Here is a 26508-nt window from a genome sequence, read left to right on the forward strand (position 1 = left end):
GCTTGAAGAATAAGGGAGACCTCAAAATGCATGGAAAAAGAACTAGAAGAGACTAGGAAATGAATACGGAATAAGAGTAGTGAGCAGACAGGAAGAAGGGGTCGGAAACCCAGATGGTTAAAATAGCCAAGGCACAGAAACAACACGTAGCAGGAAGAATTTTTTAAAAGAGAAGGAGGTAACAGTTTTGTTGAATCTCCAATTCTATAAAGTTATTAAATTCAGGGAGAGGAGAATCTGCCTAAGTAGCTGGAAATTAAAACAGTTAAAGTTTTAACCTTAATTATTTTGAAATTAGAACATATTTTCCCCAGTGCAGACTTAATATTTTATAACTTGTCGTGGAGGTTATCACAGCTTTTCAATGTTATTTGGGAAACCAATTTCAGGGCGTGAAGGTGTCATGGAAATCATCTATGCTACTGCAATGACTGTATTTTCCAAATAAGGCAACTTCTAGAAGGGTACCCTAGAGTATGTAGTTTAGCTTATGGCAAAACCAGGAACAGGACCAGGTACTGACTTTCAGTTCAGGACTCTTCCCACTAGGGCACCCTGATTTTCTTGATCATCTATCATTGCAGCACTTAAGTGAAGACAAGATCTGAGAGAGTTGGGGATGATGGCAATATTTAATACTTGAGATATATTCTAAGGTTGTGAGGCTAGTTTCTATGAATTACACAGAATACCCACCCTCACTATAGTGACGGTTAAGTTGGCCTTTTATTTTTAAGCTTAAAAATAACTAAGAACTAACTAATGAGTCACTGGGGTTTTACAATCATTTTATTTATATGATTTGCTGGATGAATTCAAAACATTTTGTTTAAAAATATAAATGTTAACTTTTGCAAGAAAGAGTTTACATATTACTGCTTAACTTACAACACACTTTTAAGTAAGTGAAGTGTCTAATCCCAAGTTTACAGAAAGGAGTACTGAATAAAAATGGATAAACTACAATTAAAAGTCACAGTCTTGATACCTTCATATTAGATGCCTCAGTTTCCAGTTTTGTAAGATGATTGGAATTATCTTCTAGCTCTTGTCGAAGATTTGAGTTCTCCATCTTCAGTGCCTCAACTTGCTTTAACAACTGATCATATGAAGCTGCAGCCATCCTTGGCTACCCTTGGACCTATAAGGTTAAAAAGGATTTTGAAATTCACTACTAAAAATATAGTGGCTGCTTGTTTACAAAGAAAGGGATAAACAAAACCCTGGAGACACTTAATAAGAAGAATTGTGTTTATGTAGTAGTTTCCATCTCAAAACAATATTGGGCAAGTAGCAGCATCTTTCTAAGAGGATGAAATACTGGGGTCTTAATTAAAGACAGATAGGGCTAAAATAGAAGAGAACTTCAGTAGTGTTTGAAAACATTTGTCTTTTCACAGGTGGATGAGATTTCTATCAGGTTAGAATTTTTTAGAAGGTTTTAAAGATATTTTAAATGGCAAGACTTAGGAAATATAATCATTGATAAGAAATTTATTTATATTGGTAATATTAATTTATTTCTCGATTTTTTCCAATAGTCACATAATTTTAAAGCCAGAATGGATTAATGAGATTAGGTATTGCATTCTACCACTTTTCATTTGATAAAAGGCTAGTCTCAAACATTATCCATAGGGAAGTATGAAGTTCCAAGAAGGCATCATTAAAAAGGCAGTCATTAACAAAATGGACACAAGGGAGAAGTTTAGATTGAGACTTCAAATCTTTTGGATAGAAAGATGATAATAATTACTAGTATAAATTCTAATACATTCATCCAAAAGGATGAATATAACAGGCCATGCTATGGCATATGCATCTTGGGACCCACTGTGTTCAGACTGAGGCTGAAAGACACTTAAAGAAAACTGATGACTTCAGCAGTAGAGACTGTCAAAGAGAAGTGAAGAAGAGCCTGGCTGTTAATTACAAGACTATGAAAGAAGAGGGGAGAAAAGAAAGATATAGAAGATAGCCAGGTAACAAGAGGTCCTTGGCCTGAAGAATTAGAGAATGCTAGGAGTTACCTTCAGACTAACCAAGTTTCAAAGACCCAGATTCTCTTTTTAGTTTAATCCCAAACTCACTTAGGAATACATAAAATTCTACCTATATTTAAAAGCTAAAAAGTATAACAAAGTTTGTACTCAAGCAATACTTAAAGATCTGGACATTAAAAAAAATGTTTCTGTAATAAAAATCCACTGCACAAAATAAGGCAGACAAATTATAACACTGGCTAGTCATGACAATATTGGGGGTTCAACAACTGGAAGGTCCCTAACAAGGGAAATCAAGGGACTCAAGTCTCGTCTGTTCACGAATGGCTAGAGTCAATGATAAACCTGGTGCAACCCACCGATTCCTGAGGAGGAAACGGAATCCTGGGAGGTGGGGATCACTCACAAAAGTCTTTACTGCTGAAAAGAATGACTTGTATTTGGAGATCTGGGTCTTAATTTCAGTCTTGGTCCTGTTTTTACCTTTGCCCCTTCATTGAAATTCACTTCACCATTTGTACAGTGGACATTTACTACCTGTTCTAATATAATTTACAGGGATATTATTAGAATTAAGAAACAAAAGGAGGGTCTAAAAATAAAAGTGCTGTGTAAGTTATATTATGAAAATACACTTGAAACATAACTTCCTTAGTAAGACCTACTGTTGATCTATTGTTGTAAGCCCCAGTCCCCCAACCAATGGACAAGAGGTGAAGAATAATTCACCCTCTTGAAAAAGACAGAGATGTCTCAAAAACAAGGGAGAAATTCATAGGTGGGGTCACTTATCTGTTTTACACCATACCACTAATAAGCAGGTCTGGAAAGAGGTAGCACATTAAAAACCATGTGACAGAAGTGGGGGTCTGACAGTATTTAATAATGTAAGCCCTAAAATTCTTCATTTCAAATAAAATCCTAACAGGTAATTTTCCACTAAAACAATAAAATAAGAGAAAAGGTAATAACACAGAGAAAGAGCAAAGTACACAGAAGTATGCTAAGACACAGAGGTTATAACCTCACACAATCACAAAAAGAACCAGATGGGCAAAATGAACACGAGACTACTAAAAGTGCTCTTCACTGGAGGGAAAAGAATTCAGCCCTTCAGATGGACAATTAAAACATTTGATCATGGGACTTCCCTGGTGGTCCAGTGGTTAAGACTCCACACTCTCAATGCAGGGGGTCCGGGTTCGATCCCTGGTCAGGGAAATAGATCCCGCATGCTGCAACTGAGGCCCAGCGCAGCCAAATAAATAAATAAATATTAAAAAAAAATTTTTGATCACCTTTTTTCCCCCCTCCAGAATCAAATCATTTAAGTCACTTCTGCTTTAGAAAGCAGGGTGCTTTGATACAATTTTACAGGAAAAATAAGACGTTTCATGGAGTAATACTTTGCCTTATACCCTTGCAGGATGTTGCAGCCATCCCTAAGTCAAAACTGCTTACTGAAAAATTTAAGAACTCATTAATTTATTTTAGAATGCCTTTTATACAATCACATGAATTTCATACCAAATATATCTCAAATGAAAGTCACTCAGCATCATTAAAAATATCAAAATTTATCACATGAAATGGGGAAAAACTCTGAATCTTTCACGCTACTTATACAAAGATCTAAATTTGTTTTTCAGTAAGGATACCCAGTAAAGAGATCCTCACCCCTTAAGAGTAGGGTAGGGGAGAAGAAAGCAAAAGGACTGTTATTTAGATTTTTATCCAAATGTTGACTGGAAAACAAATTTACCAGTATCCTAAGAAATTAATGCAAGGAGGCAGAAAAGTTTAGGCAGGCAATTAAAATTAAGTCTGAAGGATGCAATTAGAATTAAATATGAAGGATTCTTTATTATAATTTAAGAAGTTTGGGATCACTTTTTAAAAAATTAGTTAAACTGCTTTTATTATTTGTTTGTTTTTGTGGTACGCGGGCCTCTCACTGCTGCGGCCTCTCCCGTTGCGGAGCACAAGCTCCGGACGCAGATGCGCAGGCCCAGCGGCTATGGTCACGGGCCCAGCCGCTCCGCGGCATGTGGGATCTTCACAGACTGGGGCACGAACCCGCATCCCCTGAATCGGCAGGTGGACCCCCAAGCACTGCACCACCAGGGAAGCCCTATTGTTTTGTTTTAATGAATTAAAAAAAAAAGATGTATTTGCCAGTACTGTTGATGGTAATGAAAAAAGAGGAAAATACCAATAGAAAGAAGAAACCAAAAGAGTCATAAAAGACTACTTTGCTCAATTCTATGTAAATAAATTTGAAAACTAAATGAAATAGATAATTTACTAGAAAATGTAATTTATCAAAACTAACAACAAAAAGAGATGGAAAATCTAAAATTTACAACAAAAATCACTATTATAAAATCGACATTATTCAACATATTAATGGGTCTACACAGAAGAAAAATATTATCATGCCAAAGGTGATGAAAAGATGCTTTACAAATTCAATGTCCAGTTTTGTTGAAAATACTCAATATAATAGGACACTTTTTTTTTTTTTAAACACAATATATAGCAGCCCAAAGCCAGTACCACAGAATATGGAAACACTGGGTATACTATATTCCTAAACTAAGGGAAAGCCCATTTTTACCACTCTTACTCATTGTACCAGTCAACACAATTAAAGAATGAAATTAGAAAGGAATACTATTGGCAGATGATATAATTATATACCTAGAATATCCAAAAGAATCAACTAAATATTACCACAACAAGATAGTCTAGTAATTTAGTGTAGTACAAAATATACAGAAACCTTTCCTTTATATGTGTAAAGAGAAACCAAAAGAATCAACTAAATATTACCACAACAAGATAGTCTAGTAATTTAGTGTAGTACAAAATATACAGAAACCTTTCCTTTGTATGTGTAAAGAGAAACCAGATAGAAGATGAAATGGAAGAAAAGATCTTATTTATAATTAAAAAACACAGGCAAAAAACCCCCCAAAACCAAAACAAAAACAAAAAAAGCACAGGCATGAACTGAACAAAGAGTTCAAAACATATTATGAGAAAACTATAAAATGCTTCTGAAAGACACAAAGGTACATTTCAACAAATGGAAAGACATACCTTGTTTGTGTACATAAAGATTCAGTATCATAAAGATGTCATTTCTCCCTAAGTTAATTTATAAATTTTACATGGTCCCAATACAAATATTATATGACTGGTTTTTATTTTGTTTTCTGCAGCTAGAAAACTGAAAAAAACAAGCAAAAAAGGGAAAACATGAAAAAAGAGCAGGAGTACACCTACCACATATTAAATTACTGTACAAAGCCATTATAAGTAACATAGTATGAAGTCAACTGTACTGTACAGTAAGTTAATTTCTTAGTTCTGATCATTATACTATGGATATGTAAGATGTTAACATTAGGAGAAGCTAAGTGAAGGGTACATGGGAACTCTCTATTATTTTTCCAACTCTTTTGTAAGTCCAAAGTTATTTAAAAATAAAAAGGCTTTAAAAAGCCGTAATAGGACTTCCCTGGTGGCGCAGTGGTTAAGAATCCGCCTGCCAATGCAGGGGACATGGGTTCGAGCCCTGGTCCAGGAAGATCCCACATGCCGCGGAGCGACTAAGCCCGTGCGTCACAACTACTAAGCCTGCGCTCTAGAGCCCAAGAGCCACAACTACTGAGCTCGCATGTCACAACTACTGAAGCCCGTGTGCCACAACTACTGAGTCCACGTGCTACAGCTACTGAAGCCTACACGCCTAGAGCCCGTGTTCCACAGCAAGAGAAGCCACCACAATGAGAAACCTGCACACTGCAATGAAGAGTAGCCCTCACTCGCCACAACTAGAGAAAGCCTGTGCGCAGCAACGAAGACCCAATCTAGCCAAAAAATAAATAAAATTTAAAAGAAAAAAAAAGCTATGATATTGGCAGATGAATAGATCAACCAAGGGAACACATTTTTTTTTTTTTTTGGCAGTACGCGGGCCTCTCACTGTTGTGGCCTCTCCCGTTGCGGAGCACAGGCTCCGGACGCGCAGGCTCAGTGGCCATGGCTCACAGGCCCAGCCGCTCCGCGGCATGTGGGATCTTCCTGGACCGGGGCAGGAACCCGTGTCCCCTGCATCGGCGGGCGGACTCTCAACCACTGCGCCACCAGGGAAGCCTGGGAACACATTTTTTAAAATTCCATAAGTAAATATATGTAAATTTAGTCATAACAAAGGTAGCAATCTCAAACACACGCGAAAAGATGAACTTTAAATAAACGGCAACGGAAACTGGACAGCCATGAGGAAACTGACAAAACTGCACCTTTCCTTATACTACACAACAGGGTAAATTACAAAAGAAACAGGGATTTAAATGTTTAAGAACATTACGTGGCATTTAAATCATGGAAACAGTTCTGTTTTTAACTAAAGATACTTAAATGGAATATACCTGCTTCCAAGAAGGCTATTATGGAGCAAATGAACATTTTAATTTTACCTGATTAGTTAATGGGTAAGGCACATGGAGGGCCTGTTGGAGCTCTGAAGTGATGATGTCTATTACTAGACTAGGAGTGACAGATTGGGTTCTTAGGTTCCTTTAAACAAATGCGAAAGTTTTTACTTGGTATAAAAGCTTAACTACTTTTAAATAAATAGGATACATCCATGCAGTGGAACATTACATTGGCATTAAAAAGAATGAGGTTGATGTAAAAACAAACCGAAAAAAGGGGGAGAAAACAAAAAAAGAGTACAGATCACTATGTCTCATACTGTCCATCTTGTTCTAGTAAAAAATAAAAGGATTGTATAAAGATAAAAATGTCATTGAAAGGATATACAAAAGTACAGTCATTGCCTCTGGAAAAAACGGTCTCAGGTCTGCTGAGAAGAAGCTTTTCTTTTCATTGTATATCTTTGTGTAAAGTTTGAAGATCAGAGCAAAAAGTTGGTTTTTTGAAAAGACTGATTATGATTAAAGAGAGAGAAGAGCCCAAACATTTAAAATGAACAAAACTCAAAGGTGGGGGGAACTGACTCGAAGAAAAAGAAAATCTTAAAAGTTCTGCAACATTGAAAAACTGGAGCAGTAGTTAAATATTTCCCCTTTCCTTCTCCTAACACAAAAAATACCAGATCCAAATGGTTTTACAGACACCTTCTACCAAACATTTGAGGAACAAAGTATTCCAACCTTTTGTTTTTTATAAATGTATTTATTTTATTTATTTATTTTTGGCTGCGTTGGGTCTTTGTTGCTGCACGCAGGCTTTCTCTAGTTGCAGCCAGCGCGGGCTACTCTTGGTTGCAGCGTGCAGGATTCTCATTGTGGTGGCTTCTCTTGTTGCAGGGGCACAGGCTCTAGGCGCGTGGGCTTCAGTCGCTGTGGCACATGGGCTCAGTAATTGTGGCTCACGGGCTCTAGAGCGCAGGCTCAGTAGTTGTGGCACATGGGCTTAGTTGCTCTGCAGCATGTGGGATCTTCCCGGGCCAGGGCTTGAACCTGTGTGCTGTGCATTGGCAGGCGAATTCTTAACCACTGCACCACCAGGAAGTCCCTAAGGTACTAATTTTCTTCTCCACACAGCTTTAGCCATGTTTCATAGGTTTTAGTATAAAATGTTTCCGTCTCTATTTCTTGATAATTTATAATTTTAATATTGATTTCCTCTTTGACTCAGGGATACTTAAAAGATTCTTCTCAATTATTAGGTGTATAAGATGACTTGTGAGTCATCCTTTTATTGCCATTGATTTATTGTTTATTAGATTGATTGGAGATTGTTGCTTACAAATGCTACCATTTTGAATTTTTTAAGGTTTGCCTTGTAGTCAAGAACATGACTAACTTTTTTAACTATCTCACTGAAATTTAAGAAAAGGGAAAAGTGTACAAAGTTCTCAAAGTTATATACCTATTTATTGACTGTAGCATATTATTTAAATCCTCTGCATATCTGTTAAATTTTTGTACTTGACAGGTGAAACTTAGAAAGCCTACCATTTATTGCATGTCATGTAATACAGTAAGTACCATATATTAATATATATGTAATTTAATCTTCTCAACTGTGAGGTAGGTATCACTTCCCATTTTAGAGTTAAGGAAGCTGGGACTTCAAAATGGCAAATAATTTTCGTAAAAACACAGATCATGTGGTTAAGCCAGGATTCAAACTCATATTTGTTCCCAATGCTCATGCTCCTAAGACCATGTAATACTACCTCTACATGGCTTTCATGACCTGGTGTACCCGATACCAGTCTATGTTCCAAACTTATTTTCTATTAAGTTCCAGTATAACCCTTCTCCTTAAGTAATTCCCTCTTCACCATTCCATACAAACTATTTTGTACTTCTGCTCATAATTCATCTCCTTTTTTGAATGCCCCATCCTTTTCCCCTCTGCTTTGCTACCCTTTAAGGCCCAATTCTGTTGCCTTACATAAAACCTTCCTGTCTCCTACAGCCAGTAATGAGTCTTCCTGCTGATTGTACAGTAAATACTATACAACTTGGCTTAACTGTTCTCTAATTATTCCACTTTACTTTGGCAAGTTTTGTTTTCTACCTTTAAGACAAGGTTTGTATCTAATACTTAGCTTTTGTAATTCCCAAAATGCTTTACTCAGTGACAGCCACAAAAAGATAAATACATGCAAGAATAAACAGCCATGGAGAGCAAAGAAGAGAAAAAAGAGGGCACAAATTCAGAGAATGTCCAGGATGACTTTCCCATTAAAAGAGTAAGATGATGGATTTCTCTCTATGCGATTCAAATCAACAAACATTTGAGAACTTATTATTCACAAGACACCGTGCAAATATTATAAGGAGATTTTTGTGGGTTGAATTGTGTTTCCCAAAATGATACATTGAGTCACAGGTAGCTAATCTCTGGTACCTGTGAAAAGTGACCTCGTTTGGAAACAGGGTCTTTGCAGCTGTAATCAAGATAAAGTCTTACTGGATTAGGGTGGGCCCTAAATCCAATGATTGGTACACTTAAAACAAGGCCAAGTGAGGAAATGAACACAGAGACACAGGAAAAACGCCAAGTGACAATGGAGGCAGAGACTGGAGTGAGGCAGCTGCAAACCAAGGAATGCCGAAGACTGCCAGCAACCACCACAAGCTAGGGAGAAAGGCATGGAACAGATGCTCTCTCAGAGTCTCCAAAAGGAATCAACTTTGCTGACGCTCTGATTTTGTACTTCCAGCCTCCAGAACTGTGACAGAATACATTTCTATGATTTTAAGCCATGAGTGTGTGGTACTCTGTCACAGCAGCTCTACACCACCAGGGAAAAGATAAATTGACATGTTCCTTATTCTCAAGTATCTTATTAACAGCAAATGGGTAGTATTCCAGTAGGAAGGGGAAATAGGATCCATACACAAATAAATCAGACGTTTGTGTCTCATCTTACATTCTCTTGGCTCACTTTAACTCTAGTCATTGCTGCATCAATCAGCTCACTGCAAGATATAAACTGACAGCACAACGGCTGACAGGTATCCTTTTGTTTTCTGTTCTAGTCTCAGTGACAACCCAGTGTGGGTCACCAGCATTCATGCATATACAGCCTATAAAAGAATGAACACTTGATGGGACAATCCTTGACTAAAGGGGAATGGGAGCTAGTAAATATAATTCTTTTCTTTAGATGGACAATTTTATATGGCTTCTTTAAAAGTCCCAGCTTTCAGGACTTTCCCAATTATCCAAAGCGGTGACCAACTTGAGAACACATACTGGCTGTCCCTCTTCACTATTTAACACTTTCTAAGCCACTACTCCTGTTCCTGGATCACTTCCCAAAGCAAGTATTTCGTACAAGGCCTCAAGATTCTCAGAATCTCAAGATTCTGACTTACAGGGGACCCATGCTAAGATACAACTTACCTACAATTCAGAGGCAAGTCTGGGTTCAAAAGATTGATATAGAGTCTATGGGAGTCACACCTTGCTGAGAAAATTGGAGGTAAGGGCACAAATATGGACTGGAGCTACATTGTGGCTAGCTATCTTCACAGTGTAAAGAAGATGAGATTTGGATAGAGTACCCACAGAAACGGTACGATAACAAGACTAAAAGGTACAAAGTCACGTTGCTTTAATGTTTCTCAGTTTCTATTATAAACAATGTCAGAAGTAGCTAATATACTGACAGGTAATTTATCAATTAATTAATGATAATAAAACCAAGAATCTAAAAATAGCTAGTGGAATATATATTCAATATTCTTCATTGGATATCTGCTTACTATCTTAGTCACCATTATATACCATATTATAAACAAATCTGGTAAATGAAAATCTGAATTTACCCCAAAAAGTAACATTCATTCACAAAAATACAACTTTAAAAAAACCACTTCAGCTTAAAACAAGGAACTGTATGTGTATGTCTGAAAACAAATGAAGACCTGTATGTGTATGCCTATAGTAGACAGAACAGTGGCCCCACAAACATGTCCATGTCCTAATCCTGGAGACCAGTGAATATGTTACCTTACAAGGCTAAAGGGACTTTGCAGATGTGAACAAGTAAAGGATCTTAATATGGGCAAATTTTCCTGGATTATATGGGTGGACTTACTGTAATCACAGGGTTTTGTTTTTGGTTTTTTTTTTTGCGGTATGCGGGCCTCTCACTGTTGTGGCCTCTCCCGCTGCGGAGCACAGGCTCTGTACGCGCAGGCTCCGCGGCACGTGGGATCTTCCCGGACCGGGGCACGAACCTGTGTCCCCTGCATCGGCAGGCGGACTCTCAACCACTGCGCCACCAGGGAAGCCCAATCACAGGGTTTTATAAGAAGGAGACAGAAAAGTCAGCGTCAGAGAAGGATATGTGAAGACGGAAAGGGGGTCGGAGTCAAAGAAAGATTTATTGTGCTGCTCGCACAAAGATGGAGGAAGAGGCCATGAATCAAGGAATGCAGTTAGATTCTAGAAGCTGGAAAAAAGGAAGGAAATGGATTCTCCAGATAGCCTCTGAAGGAAGTACAGCACTGCTGCTGTTATGATTTTGGTCCAATGTAAACCATTTCCGAATTCTGATCTCCAGCGTTGCAAGATAATAAATCTGGGTTGTTTTAAACACTAAATTTGAGATACTTTGTTACAACAGCAATACGAAAAATGCCCTATGATCCAGTGATCCCTCTCCAAAGAATAAATTTCAGTGAAATCTCACTGACTATGTAGTGATCTTAAAATAGATCCACAATTTCTTTGACCTTATACCTTCAAAAGTGGAGCTTAATTCATCTCCTCTTGTGTGGGCTGGACTTAATGACTCACTTCTAATAAAAAGAATACGGTAGAAGTGATGGGCTATGTCATAAATGGCTTCCTTCTTGCTCTTTCTCTCCGGGATCACTGGGGAAGCCAGCTGCAATGTCATGAAGATTCTCAGGCAGCCCATCGTAGAGACCCACGGAAAAGAAGCGAGGCCTTCTGTCAACGGTCAGGAGAAACAGACTGTGAGTGAGCCATCTAGGAAGTGAATCTTCCAGTCTAGTCAAGGCTTCAGATGACTGTAGCCCTGGCTGACATCTTAACTGTAACTTCATGAGAGATTCTGAAACATATACCCAATTAAGATATTCTTGAATTTCTGCCCCAGAGAAACTCTAAAGTAATAAATATTTGTTGTTTAAGCCACTAAGATTTGGGGTAATTTATTGTACACTGATATGTAAATAAAATGGTCTATAAGAAGTCATATACAAGGATGTACACCATAGCAAAGTTTGTGGTAAAAGAGATTTGGAAAAAACCTAGGACCTTCACATCTGATAGACACTACAGAACATTAGATAGCAGAGTTAGAACGACAAACTAGATGGACATAAAGTAAAACAGGTCTTAAAAACAGTATCGAGTTAAAAATGTTCAGAAGTTATGTAAATTAAAAACATAAATTTGGGTACATATCCCCAAAGAAGTGAAAGTAGGAACTCAAACAGATATTTGTGCATCCATGTTCAGAGCAGCATTATTCACAAAAGCCAAAAGATGGAAGCAACCCAAGTGTCCACTGAAAAATGAATGCATAAACAAAATGTGGTGTACATACACTGGAATACTATTCCACCTCAAAAAAGGTGGAAATTCTGACACATGCAACAACATGGATGAAACCTGAAGACGTATCTTATATGAGGTTCTTAGGGAAGTCAAATTCATAGAGAAAGAAAACAAAATGGTGGTTGCCAGGAATTGGGGGAAGGTGAAAATGGAGAGTTAGTGTTTACCAGGTAGAGTTTCAGTTGGGGAATGTGAAAAAGATCTGGAGATGGACTGTGATACACTCACAACAATATGAATGTACTTAATGCCACAGAACTATATATACACATAAAAATGGTTAAGCTGGTAAATTTTATGTATGTATATTTTACCACAATTAAAAAACCCTCATTAACTATAAAAAAGACAAAATGCGGGCTTCCCTGGTGGCGCAGTGGTTGAGAGTCTGCCTGCCGGTGCAGAGGACATGGGTTCGTGCCCCGGTACGGGAGGATCCCACGTGCCGTGGAGCGGCTGGGCCCGTGAGCCATGGCTGCTGGGCCTGAGCGTCTGGAGCCTGTGCTCCGCGACGGGAGAGGCCACAGCAGTGACAGGCCCGCATAACGCAAAAAAAAAAAAAAAAAAAAAAGACAAAATGCTAAATATTTCACAAGAATTAACGCATATTTAAGAACATATGTGAATGAGTGCCTACAAGGGGAGTGGGAATAGGGCCTGGGAATAAAGGGGAGAAGGCTTGCCTTTTATGGACTGATGTCATGATTTGATTTACAAAAACAATTTTCAAGAACGTATCTATTATATAACATATGAGATGTCACCTATACCAAAAACAAGAAACCGTCTAGGTAGCTTTCCTTCTAAGAGGTGAACTTACAGAAATCAAGAACCACAGATTATTGACTATTGGAACTAGAAGATCTAGAAATCACTTCATCTAACCTCATTTTACATTCAAGGCACTTAATACTTCAAAACTAATTTGCTTTTTAGAATTATCTGCTATTCCAAGCAGATTTTACAAGGCATGGTGTTTCAAAGAGCAAACCATCACATTCTTTCAGTTAGAAGACATTTTAGATGATATAAATCTTTAAAGATCCTAGGAGTAGCCAAAGCAATCAGTGTTTTCAATGCAATAGCAGTAATATTTCACACAGTTCTATTGTAAGTTTCTTAGAGGTTAGTTTCCATGTCTTATTTGACTCTCCTGAACCTTTATAGGTCTGGCATTTAGTAGGTACTCAAATGTGTAGTCAATGTATTTCCTCAAGTCATCTTTTCTATATTATATTGCCCTATCCTATCTTATGTGCTATGTAAAATTCCAGAGTGTAGTATCAAAAAAAAAAAAAGAAAAAGAAAAAAAGAGGAGGGAGGTCAAAATTAAAGAGAACATTTAATATAAAAGGACTGTTAAATTATGTGAAATTAGAAAAAAAATAGAGAAAAATGGTAAAATAAAAATCCAAAGAGCAATGCATGAAAAGACTGCAATTAATAGCTTTGATTCAGTTCATAGACCTACTTATGAATGTTTAACTTTTGAACTCCTTAATAGCTCAATTCTGGCAATATCAATTAACAATGAATAATTTCAAAGACCAACAGTACAGTCTTATATTAGGTATTTCATAATGCAAGGGGAAAGAAATCAACTTTTCTTACTTTAGTTCTTTATTTCTTATTTAATTCCAAAAAATATCTCTATCTAATACTGTTCTGTTTAGTTGAAGTTTAAGTTGATTAATAAGATGATAGTTTCATAGCGTTAGAACAAAATAGAAGACTTACGTTCTTTACATCCTTATACAATACATGACCTTGGATAAAGTCACAACATATGCAATTAGGAATAATCTAACGTTTAAAATGAAAATAATGCTACATTGAGCTGTTTAAATCATAAAATAAGATAATTTATGTAAAAATAAGAATCATAAACTCTCAAAAACTATATCAATTGGAGTTCAAAGAAATGAATGGTATTAGCTATTAAACTTCACTTGAAAAAATTGTTTTAAATTATTGAAAAAGTATCTTGAAGGATCTTCTGGAAAATTTGGATATACTGCAAAAAACAAATAAATAAATAAATAAATTTCACTTGAAAATTTAATGCAACACCTTTAATTCTAGGTACAGTTTCCATCAGATTTTAAAAAGAGATCCTAAGAACTATTAACCCTGATACCCATAACTAAACAATTCTTAAAGCAAAAATAGTTTTAAAAATAAAGAATAAAATCACTTATTTATCAGTGAAAACTTTACATAGTCTAATTTTATTCCAGTCCAATTCCTTATTATCTTGAAAAAAATTACTGAAACAAAAATTATAGGTTCTTTCAAGACTTTCTATTACATAAACACTACTTAAGAGACATTGATCCTGGAGGGCTTTACAAAGCCACTGCCACCCTGTTCAGAGAGTAGGGAGGTGTGACAAGCTGGCTACCCTAAATAGGCATTAAGATAAGGCATTTAAAACTACTCAATCTGAAAACTTGTTTTTAGACATTTAATGAAACAAAAATACAGTGCAACGGAAACAGTCTATATCAAGAGTATATCTTATGAATATTCACTAAACAGAAATACATCTAAAAGAAAAATCATACTGCTTTAATTTGAAATATTTGCCTATAGACTTTATTCAATGATATCTAAAACTGACCAGAGTAATATAAAATTACCTAATAAACACAGACCTTAAATATTAAGCCTATGAAAAATTTACCACTGTAACTTTTCACAAAGTGATTTACATTATAAAGTGATTTACTCTTGAGTAACCTAATTAATAGCATAAAGCTATACTAACAAAGGAATAGATCCACTGCTTCATACATAATTTATTAAGATTTCCTATAGGATTTATTTAAAGCAAAGAATTTGAGCATCTCTTTTGTGATACAGAATCAAAGTGTCTGATAAATTCCACTGTCAAAACATTCATAGCCTGATATTCTTCCTACTTTAAAAAACTAAGTTATTCTTTCCATCCAGGTTGTAATGATATGATAAACTATGGCTTTTTGTAAATAGACTTCTACCACCAGCATTGCTGCAAGGGTTCTTATTCCTCTGCAGTTATCTTTCCAGCCTGGGAGGGAGAAAAGCACTGCTGCAGTCATCTGCAAAAAGGCATTACATTGCATCTTAAAACTAACAAAGACACTGGTATCTCTTTGCCACCCTATTCACTGGCAGTTCACTTAGAACTGCAAAAGCAGGCACTTTTGGTAACCCAAATTTCACGGATCAACCAAAACCACCACTGAAGCTCTGCAGTACCTGCCTCCACCTCTTCCTCCTCTCCCAAGGAGCCCTTTCCACTAGGTTCATAACAGCCATCAGCAGCAGCTTCGTAACCCCTCCCCTGGCTACCACTGCATGTGTCCTTGTGGCCAGGGAGGAAAAGAAGCCTTTCAGTGGGCTAAAGCTTTTGCTCCTCACCATGAATATGCTCCATTCTTTGTTGTCCTCTACCCGTTTCCTTAGATACTGTTATTCCACTCGACTCTGTCAACATGCATTATAAAAACAAAACCTCCTTCTAGCTTCAAAAACAGCTCTTTCTCACCAGACTCCCCTTAACACTCCTACCCCTCCCCCCCTTCTTCCTCTTCTGTCAAAAACCCTGGATCAGAAGCACAGGAAATCCATCTCCTGTGCTGCAATGGTGGGGGGGTGGGGGAGACGCCCCTGCCTCCCCGCTTGGCATGTGGCATCAGATTCTGTGCCAAGGAAAGACCATCGGCTTTACACAGTGCAAGGGAAAATCGCCTCCTTCTCCCCCGGCAGCTAGCCGGGCCATCGTAGCTCCAGCACCTACCCCATTTCCGAGCTCAGCAGCACCTCCATTCCGTCTCCAGTGACACCCAGGCGGGCTGCGCCAATACAGCCACATGTCGGTCACGTGTGCCCACGCCCAGCCAATCGGAGGGTCCCCGACGGGAAAGGGGAGCGCCCTGGTCCGCATCCAGCGGATTACACAGCTGCTTCACGCTCCGCTTCCCGACCCGCACTCCCGACCCGCACTCCGCACTCCGCAGCAGGACATAGGGCCCGGCCCCGCCCCGCCCCGCCCCACCCCACCCCAAGGCTCCAGCCCTAGCCGGCACTTAGTGCTCACCGACTCCACCTCCGGGCAACCCTCTGGAGCTGATGGAAGCAGACAAGCATAATGCGGGTGGGGTGGGGGAGGCCCACGGAGCAGGAAGATTAGCACAAGATACTGGCGGTGGGTGGGTAATAAATTACATCTCATTCGCTATTTTCTAAGATATACATGCTTGCAACACAGAGAAAAAGAATTTCACTAAATGTATTAAAACGAATAATTTTACATTACGTATCACCTTTTTGTTAGGTAAATCACTGGAACTGTGTTTGAATTAAAAATACAGTCTCCAGAAATGCTATGGTGGCAGTAGAGTAGAGTAGTTGAGATCAGAATCATGGAGCCACACAGTCTGGACTGAATCTTTGCTCCCGTCACTTACTAGCTGTGTGACTTTAGTCACTTTCATTTCCCTTGCAAAACGGGAGTAGAAATGTTGAATAGAGAAGTTAATACATAGGAAGCAGTATTTGGAGCAGACCCTGACACAGTAAATGCTGTTATTCACTACTAATCTGAGACTTAAATATTTTAATGCAAATTCTGCATTTCACTTAAATTTAACCAAGTGAAGCTTGAATTACTAATTTTTTAAAATAAATTTATTTTATTTTTGGCTGCACTGGGTCTTCATTGCTGAGCGCGGGCTACTCTTCGTTGCAGTGCGTGGGCTTCTCATTGCCGTGGCTTCTCTTGTTGCGGAGCACGGGCTCGAGGCACGCGGGCTTCAGTAGTTGTGGCATGTGGGCTCAGTAGCTGTGGCTCGCAGGCTCTAGAGTGCAGGCTCAGTAATTGTGGCACACGGGCTTAGTTGCTCTGCAGCATGTGGGATCTTCCCAGACCAAGGCTCGAACCCGTGTCCCCTGCATTGGCAGGTGGATTCTTAACCACTGTACCACCAGGGAAGTCCCTGAATTACTAATTTTTATGAGTTAGAAGGACAAAATCCAAATTGCCAAGAATTTAAAGTGGATTTAAATTCTGTTTAAATGGGGATGGGGGTGGAATCAGTTTTCATGATCTATTTCAAATTTAAAAGGATACTTAACTTTAGGTTTTTTAATGAAATGTATTTACTATAATCTTTTAATTTTTCAAATTAATAGCATGAAAAGCAGCAAGCAAGCTATTAAATAGCACACTTGGAGCAATTTCATTTTATTAAAAATGGTATAAATTAGAAAAGTAATAGACAAATAGCAAAATGCTCCTAGATGTACACACAATGGATGGTTCACAGTGGTTATCCATGGAAGGTGAGATTATGGAGTGATTGCTGCTTTTCCTTTCTGCTGCTGGATATTTTTTTCTTTATCTCTGTATTATAATGCCTAATATATAGCAAATACCCCCTAAATATTTGTTGAATGAACAAATGAACAAACATCAATCACATATTACTAGTAATTTACTAGTAAGTAGAAAAATTATATATTACATAAAAGTTTAAATATATTTAGAAACACTTTCCCTTGATATTTGAAATAAAGGAAACATAAATCAATTTGGTTCTATCTTAAATATCCCTTTTGTCAAGATGACTTAGTTTTACAAAAGGCTTTCAAGATTCTCTTACTGAAAGTGCATGCTTTATTGAACAGGACTTATTTATACAGTCATCAACTATTTGTGACAAATTCTGAATAATTTCTCATAAGGCCTAAAACTTCTGGAAAGTAAGAATACATTTTAGAAGCTCCTAAAAATAACTTCTTAGTACCCTAAGAAACAACTCTATTACTCTTGACTCAGACTATGACTCAAGCTATTATTTAGTATACCAGTTTGTAGCCAAAATATTTGTCTAAATTTTTATTACATGTGTGGTAACAGTTAGTGTTTCAAATGACAAAATTTTAAAGAAAGCTATGACCATTATATGTTCACCGATCAATAAAACTCAAATCAATCAAAAAGCAAGCCAATCTAAAAACTACATTTTACAATGTGGCCAACTGAATTTTTTCAGTAAAATTTTCAAACCAGTTTTCTCAGATTCCACAAAAGTTTAATTTGAATTTTGTATTAAAAATATACTTAGGGCTTCCCTGGTGGCGCAGTGGTTGAGAGTCCGCCTGCCGATGCAGGGGACGCGGGTTCGTGCCCCAGTCCGGGAGGATCCCACATGCCGCGGAGCAGCTGGGCCCGTGAGCCATGGCCGCTGAGCCTGCGCATCTGGAGCCTGTGCTCCACAACGGGAGAGGCCACAACAGTGAGAGGCCCGCGTACCGCAAATATATATATATATATATATACACACTTAGCTATTTTTAAAACTACAATTAAAAATATATACAATCAAAATGTTTTAGACCAAATTTGAAAACAATGGAGGTCACTGAAGCATTAATTTGTGCTACTAGGTTTATATGTATCTCAGAATAAAGCTCCTGCCATCCCTATTTGTATAAAAGTGTTATTATTCAGGCTACATACATATGTATGCATTAAAAGTATTTTCTGATCAAAATTTGCTATAGAAATAAATTGTACATTAAGGCTATTATAAGACTGTACTGAAAAACATGCCCCTGATTTCAAATATCTGTGCTCATTATGATTAGCTTTACTGTTTTTAATAAATATTCGTAAGTAAATGTTATAAATATGAACACATAGTGCACCTTAAAAAAATAAACAACCTCTGAACCTTCTGTAACTTAAAAAAAATTGATGACTCAAGAGAAATAATAGGATTCTTAAAGTCTTAAATCCTTCATTCTATTTTAACATGAACCTGTTAGGCTTAATTTAAGACTTGTGATTTTAAAAACTGATAAGAATATGGGCAACAATATCAACTAGAATAAAAAGAGTTAAAATCAGTGCTCTGAATTCAGTTATCTCAACTCGTACTTTAATACTTAACTCTTTCTTTACTGGAGACCTCAGATACATTGATAGCAGAATAAAATATAGATTTATGCCTACAAAGAGATCAACGAAAGTCTTTTTCTTTAAAAATAATTATGTATTGTAAAAGCACATGCTAGTGTAAGTTCTCCAGGTGCCAAGCAACCAAATAAAGCTCAAATTCATTTAAAAATCTTCCAGTCTTCAGATTCATACTGGGTTAGGGTATGACAAAAAATCCTAAGAACAGAATAAAGTGGGTCAGAGACCAAAGCCCAATTCTCCCATTGTTTCTATACTTCTCATGGGACATGGGAAGGAGCTGAAATATTGCAATGGAAATTGGATTTTTTAGTGATGTATAAACTAAGTGAGAGATATATACCTGGTCTTCTACAAGCCAGACATATAGATGTGTTCTATGTTACCTCAAAAAGCAAAAGTTTCTCAAAAGAAATGTTTCTAGCACCAATAATAGAATCTTAGTGTTTTTCCCTCCAATCTTTCTCCTCTCTAATCAGCAAATATCAAAATAGATTTTTACACCCCTGCTCAAGAACATTTCATGGCTTTCTGTTACTGACAGTGGAAGTGAGATAGTCTGGAGTTTAACTGTAGAGTGCCTACGCTAAAAGGCTTTCTACAGGTATTAAGTTTTCCATGGCCGCCGTAACAAATTACCACAAATTTAGTGGCTTAAAGCAACAAAATTTATTATCTTACAGTCTTGTAGTTCAGAAGTCCAAAATGGGTCTCACTGAGCTAAAATCAAGGTGTCTGCAGGGCTCTACTTCTTTCAGGAGGCTCTAAGGGAGAATCTGTTTTCTTGCCCTTTCCAGGTTCTAGAGACCAACTATATTCTTGGTTCAAGGCCTCTTTCCTCCATCTTCAAAGCTAGCAGTGGTGGCCTGAGTCCTTCTCAATTTGCAGCACTGTCACTTTGCTTCTATTGTCATTATCTCTTTCTCTGAATCTTGTTCTTCTCTTCCCTCTTTTAAAGACTTAAAAACCGTTCTTACATTGGCCCACCTCAATAATCCAACAATCCAGGGTACCTCATTAGCAACTTTATTCCACCTGCAACCTTAATTCCCCTTTGTAACATAATCTAACATATTCACAGGTTCTAGGGATTAGGAACTGGACATCTTTAGGGAGCCATTATTCTGCCTACCACACTAAAGCTTTATCTTCAACTATTCCAGAACTTGCATCCTAATACCAGTCCAATCAAACTAAACACTTAGCCATTTCTTTTTTTAAAAAATAAATTTATTTATTTGTTTATTTTTTGGCTGCGTTGGGTCTTCGAGCTGTACTCAGGCTTTCTCCAGTTGCAGCAAGCAGGGGCTACTCTTCGTTGTGATGTGTTGGCTTCTCATTGTGGCGGCTTCTCTTGTCGCGAAGCATGGGCTCTAGGTGTGTGCTCTTCAGTAGCTGTGGCTCGCAGGCTCTCGAGTGCAGGCTCAGTAGCTGTGGCGCACAGGCTTAGTTGGTACGCGGCACATGGGATTTTCCAGGACCAGGGCTTGAACCCGTGTCCCCTGCACTGGCAGACGGATTCTTAACCACTGTGCCACCAGGGAAGTCCCCACTTAGCCATTTCTAAAACTCACCTTAGACATAGAACCTTCTGCCTTTACTATAATGTGGTACAGTAGAAGGCTCCAGCATATGGAGACTGAAGAATCAGGTTTAAAGTTCTGAGTCTTTCATTTTGTAGCTCTGTGACTCTGGATGTTACTTAACTATCCTAAGACTTGGCTACTCTTTCATCTGTAAAATGAGAATAACTGTTTGGCTTATTTTATAGAGCTGTTATAAGGATCAAATGTGTAACTGTGAACAAACTTTATAAACTATGAAATATGTTTTACGAGTAACAGATTATTAATTGCTCTATTGGTCCAAATCAAGATTCAGCTTAAACATACATTTTCATGAAGTAATCTACCATCCCACCTAGACTCCTAGACTCCTCACCCTCCTTTTCCCTCCACTGTTCCCTCCTTTTATGGCACAAACACATTGTAGCTCTGTGTGTACATCTCCTTTCCCATTCCTGACTATAAGAATCCGAGGGAAGAGCCACACCTGATTTTATCTTGAACGTCTCATGGTGTATACCACAGTATTTTGTACATAACAGGTGTTCATTAAGTATTAGTAGAAGGAATGAGTTAAAATTAATCTCCAAAGGGGACCCAATGCAGATGCTCTCAAGGAATAATAGTACAGCAAATGCTGAATAATGAATATTAGTACAAAGTATAACTTTCTACAGAGGAAATGGAATGCGTTAAATAAAAACCCTAGGCCCTGTAAGTGAAAAATATGTGACGCAGCCTTGGGGCTAAGTTTCTGAGGTTAGGTGGCTGCACAGTAGAATCACTTTAGGAGCTTGAGAAGTTTTAAAAACACCATTAAGTCAGAATCTCTGAGGATGAGGTCCGAGCATTGGTGGGTGCTGGCAGGATTGCGAAGCACCACCCACCACTCTAGCTTCTGCTATCAAAGCTCCTACTGCACTATGATAGGGAGACCATTTTGAAATGCCTTTTAATTCAGTGTGCTATACAGATTGAGGCATTTGCTTACAGAGGAAAAAAACCTTCCTTTTTCCTGTCAAAAAGCTTCCTCGTCATGTATTAGCAATTAACATAAGAAAAACAATAGGGACTAATAAATACACAGAATATGTTCTACTACATTAAGGAATCAAAGAAAACAAAAACAAAAGAGTATCATTTTCACCTATTAAATAGGCAATGATATTTTAAAATAATATTGCGGGTCAGTGAGGATACATTTTTAAAAAATAGGCAGGGTTTCCCTGGTGGCGCAGTGGTTGAGAGTCTGCCTGCCGATGCAGGGGACACGGGCTCGAGCCCTGGTCCGGGAAGATCCCACATGTCGCGGAGCAACTGGGCCCGTGAGCTACAACTACTGAGCCTGTGCTCCACAGCAAGAGAGGCCGCGACAGTGAGAGGCCCGCGCACCACAATGAAGAGTGGCCCCCGCTTGCCACAACTAGAGAAAGCCCTCGCATAGAAACGAAGACCCAACACAGCCAAAAATAAAATTAAATTAAAAAAAGGCAGTAGCTTTTGAAAATCCTTAAAATGTTTAAAATGCTTATACTGAAATAAGTCCAGTTAATAGAAATTATCTTATGTACAATCAGGTACATGCACAAAGATTTATATTCAAAGATACTCAGTATTGTTTCCACAAGTGAAATTTTAGAAACAACCTCAATGATTGATAACAACAGCTTGGTTAATTATACTTTTGGCACTCATTTTTTTTTTTTTTTTTTTTTTGCGGTACGCGGGCCTCTCACTGTTGTGGCCTCTCCCGTTGCGGAGCACAGGCTCCGGATGCGCAGGCTCGGCGGCCATGGCTCACGGGCCCAGCCGCTCCGCAGCATGTGGGATCTTCCTGGACCAGGGCACGAACCCGTGTCCCCTGCATTGGCAGGCGGACTCTCAACCACTGCGCCACCAGGGAAGCCCACTTTTGGCACTCTTAAAGATGATTAATGTTATGCCGGATATACAATTACATAAAAAAGCATAAAATACATAAGAATAAATTTACCCAAGCAAGTGAAAGATCTGTACAGTGAAAACTATAAGACAGTGATGAAAGAAATTGAAGAAGAACACAAATAAATGGAAAGATATTTCATGCTCACTGATTAGAAAAATTAATATTGTTAAAATGTCCATACTACCCAAAGTGATCTACAGATTCAATGCAATCCCTTTCAAACCTCCAATAGCATTTTTCACAGAAATAGAAAAAACAATCCTAAAATGTCTATGGAACCACAAAAGACCCCAAATAGTCCAAGCAATCTTGGAGGAAAAAAAAGAAAAAAAAAAAAAGAACAAAGCTGGAGGCACCACACTTCATGGTTTCAAACTATATTACAAAACTACAGTAATCAAAACAGTATGATAACTGTATATCAACTATACTTCAATTAAAAAAAAACAGCATGGTACAAACATAAAAACAGACATGTAGATCAAGGAACAGAATAGCAAGTCCAGAAATCAACCCAGGCAAATATGGTCAATTAATTTATGACAAAGGAGCCACACATATACAGTGGTGAAAAGACAGTCTCTTCAATAAATGATGTTGGGAAAACTGGACAGCCACTTGCAAAAGAATGAACTGGACCCCTATTTTACACCATACACAAAAATCAACTAAAAATGTATTAAAGACTTACATTTAATACCTGAAACTGTAAAACTCCTAAAAGAAAACATATAGAATAAGCTCCTTGACATCAGTCTTGGCAATAATTTTTTTTGATTTGACACCAAAAAACAAAGGCAATAAAAGCAAAAATGAACAAGTGGGACAATATCAAACTAAAACGCTTCTACACAGTGAAAGAAACCATCAGCAAAATGAAGAGGCAACCTATCAAAATGGAGAAAACACTTCCAAATCATATATCTAATAAGGGGTTAATATCAAAAAAAATCTATATCTATATCTATCTATCTATATATATATATAACAACCTCATACAACTAAACAGCCAACAAACCAAACAACTGGATTAAAAAATGGGCAGAGGAACTGAACAAACATCTTCCCAAAGAAGACATCCAAACGGCCAACAAGTACATAAAAAGATGTTCAACATCACCCATCATCATGAAAATGCAAATCAAAACAAAAATGATATCACCTTGCATCTGTTCGAATGGCTGTCATCAAAAGACAAGAAATAACAAATATTAGGGAGGATGTGGTGAAAAGGGAACCCCAGTGCACTCTTAGTGGGGATGTAAATTGGTGTAGCCACTATGGAAACAGCATGGAGGTTCCTCAACAAATTAAAGTTTAACTCCCATATGATCCAGCAACCCCACTTCTGGGTATATATCCAAAGGAAGAGAGATCTGCACTCCCATGTTTATTGCAGCATATTCTTAACCGCCAAGATATGAAAACAAGTGTCCATCAATGGATGAGTGGATAAAAATCTCACACACACACACACACACACACAAAATGAAGTATTATTCAGCCATGAGCAAGAAGGAAACCCTGCCATTTGGGACAACATGGATGGGCCATGAAGGCATTATGCTAAGTGAAATAAGCCAGGCAGAAAAGACAAATACTGCATGGAATCACTTATATGAGGAATCTAAATAAAAAGCCAAATTCACAGAAAAAAATAAATTTTTCAATTTTTCTTAATTTTATAAAATTTCCACAACCTAACACACATAATTTCTGTATTTTTTCCCAAAAGTTAAGTGCCTTTTGGACACAATTTGATATCATAACATGAGAAGAAGAGAGAAATTAACATTTCTTTCTCATCTAATCTGTAGCCAAAGGCAGATCCAGATCTTGTGGGGTTCAGGATCATATATAAATTATGGGGGAGCCTTCCTTAAGGAAAATACAAATTAATTCAAAATTGCTATTGCTGCTGCAAAAGAACCTAGGAAGGGTCCATGAAATTAGGTGCATTAAACTTTGTTAGTTTCATGATAAATCTTCTAAACCAGTAGCAGACATTATGATCAGCAAATATATATAATCAGCAAATTCATCTAACTTGAATTTCTATAGAGATTAAAAAAAGATCACTGTTCACACACATAGGCTCAAAGAAATTTCAAAATTCATTCAGGTCCCCACATAGTGAAGTGGCAGTCTGCCTCCTAAGCCAGTGTTGGTCAAACTGCCTCACCCTCCAGGTCTCACGAGCACGTCATGTTAGATCTTCTAATTAGATTTAAATACAGTAGATGCTCCGTATCCTTGGGTTCTTCATTCAACCACTGAGGATTCAACCAGCCATGGATCAAAACTACACAAAAAAGATTCCAGAAAGTTCCAAAAAGCAAAACTTGAATTTGCCAAGCAGCCTCCAATTACTTACATAGCATTTACAATGTATTAGGTATTATAAGTAATCTAGAGATGATTTAAAGTATAGTGGGAGGGATATGTGTAGGTTATATGTAAATACTATACTGTTTTATATAAGGGACTTGAGCATCCCTGGGTTTTGGTATCCTCCAGGGTCCTGGAACCAATCCCTAAAGGATACCAAGGGACGACTGTGTGTCATCTCCGAGAGCAGCTTGTACTTCCTCCTTCAGAGCCTCACGCTTCATAAAAAATTACTTGTTCAATTATCATCCTGATGATTACTGCAACACCTAGCTCTGTAGTAGTAGATGCTCAATAAATCCTTATTGAGTGAATACATTTTTTAATAATCAGAATAAGTGAAAACAAGAAATCTCAAACAGCTTTGAAAATGTCAATCTGGAATCTACAAAAAATCCCCTTGACCCATAAATTTTTATCAATGGGTAACCACAGATTTCTCTGGAAGGTATCTAGAACAAAATTTCTTTAAATGCAGGAGACATTTTCACATTGTCATGCTTATTTAGTTAAATAACTAAAGAGAAACAGTTTGGGGTTGTCTTATGGGCGTGTGGCAAATACAAGGTAATGACTGATAGTGGGCATATAAGCAAAGGCAAAAGAAATCAGAAAAACTGTGAATGACTCAAAAAAGGCTACTCTGTCAGAGTTAATTCTGCTTCACTGCCCTTGTATGATGTTAAATATGTTAAATGTGTATTAGGCTAAATACGCCCTGGTGTTACAATAGTGAATACACTACATTACATGGTAAGAAGGACCTGGCAGATGTAATTAAAATTATTAATAGGCTGACTTTAAAATAGGGAGATGAAATTCACTACCTGTCACTGGTTCGGCACTTTCTCTGCATGTCATATGGTATCCTGCGCCCCTAAAGGAGGTAACACACTCTGAAAGATGAGCTTATATGGGGAAGATGACCCCCAGAGCATTGTGATCCTTGCCCAGAAGTTCAGGAGTGATCAATGGCAGGATTTGTGTGGCTCTGTTTAGTTGAAATTTATCCAATAATGGTACTGAAAACATCTGCTTTTTTTGAGGCAAGTATGAATGTAATAAAATAAGTGCTTTATTGCAGATGAAGAACCATGTGGAGACATGAGAAAAGAAACTTGTAACTTGTAAGGAATAACTCTTACAGCCGCAGTCAAACTCTTGAGACACAAGTAGGCCAGCTCCAGAGCACTGCAGTCCTGGGCCTTTAGACATGGACTTTCCTTGAGAATGAAGGTCACTTCTGCCTTGTTTTTACATGACTTTTGGGTTAAAATCTTTTCTTGCTCAATAATGCAAATCAGTGCCTAATATTGTGCTAGTCATACGGTACACTCAATAAATACTTGTTGAACAACAAAAAAGAGGGCAGGAGGAGATGATCCTGGGTGGGCCCAATGTAATCACAAGCCCTTAAAAGCTACAAGCTGTTCACTGGCTTCCAAATGAAGTTAGAATAAATTTCAAATTCCTTAACTCGGTTTACAAGACTCTGTATAACCCACCTCCTGCTCCCATTCCCACCCTCCTCCCTAACTCCCCCTTTCTTCCCTC

The 26508-nt window shown here is 37.8% G+C and overlaps 1 protein-coding gene across 18 annotated transcripts in view; it reads right to left on the minus strand.

Moving 5' to 3' along the window:
* The window catches only part of APC (APC regulator of WNT signaling pathway), a 138853-nt gene that overhangs the window by 89580 nt on the left and 22765 nt on the right, over nt 1-26508 (minus strand). For 7 of the 18 annotated variants that reach the window (XM_060296118.2, XM_070045172.1, XM_070045171.1 and 4 more), the window contains exons 1-2: nt 15874-15961; nt 989-1141 (exon numbers count right to left, since the gene is read on the minus strand). The exons of 8 other annotated variants lie outside the window; for them this stretch is intronic. In XM_060296118.2, coding sequence (XP_060152101.1) covers nt 989-1123 — 135 coding nt within the window. In that variant the 5' untranslated portion in view covers nt 1124-1141; nt 15874-15961. Of the gene's footprint in view, nt 1-988; nt 1142-11246; nt 11268-15873; nt 15998-26508 lie in introns of those variants that run through there. 3 more of the 18 variants (XM_060296105.1, XM_030869879.2, XM_060296104.1) reach the window with 3 other exon arrangements.

The sequence above is a fragment of the Globicephala melas genome, chromosome 3 (assembly GCF_963455315.2).
Source record: "Globicephala melas chromosome 3, mGloMel1.2, whole genome shotgun sequence".
NCBI classification, from domain to species: domain Eukaryota; kingdom Metazoa; phylum Chordata; class Mammalia; order Artiodactyla; family Delphinidae; genus Globicephala; species Globicephala melas.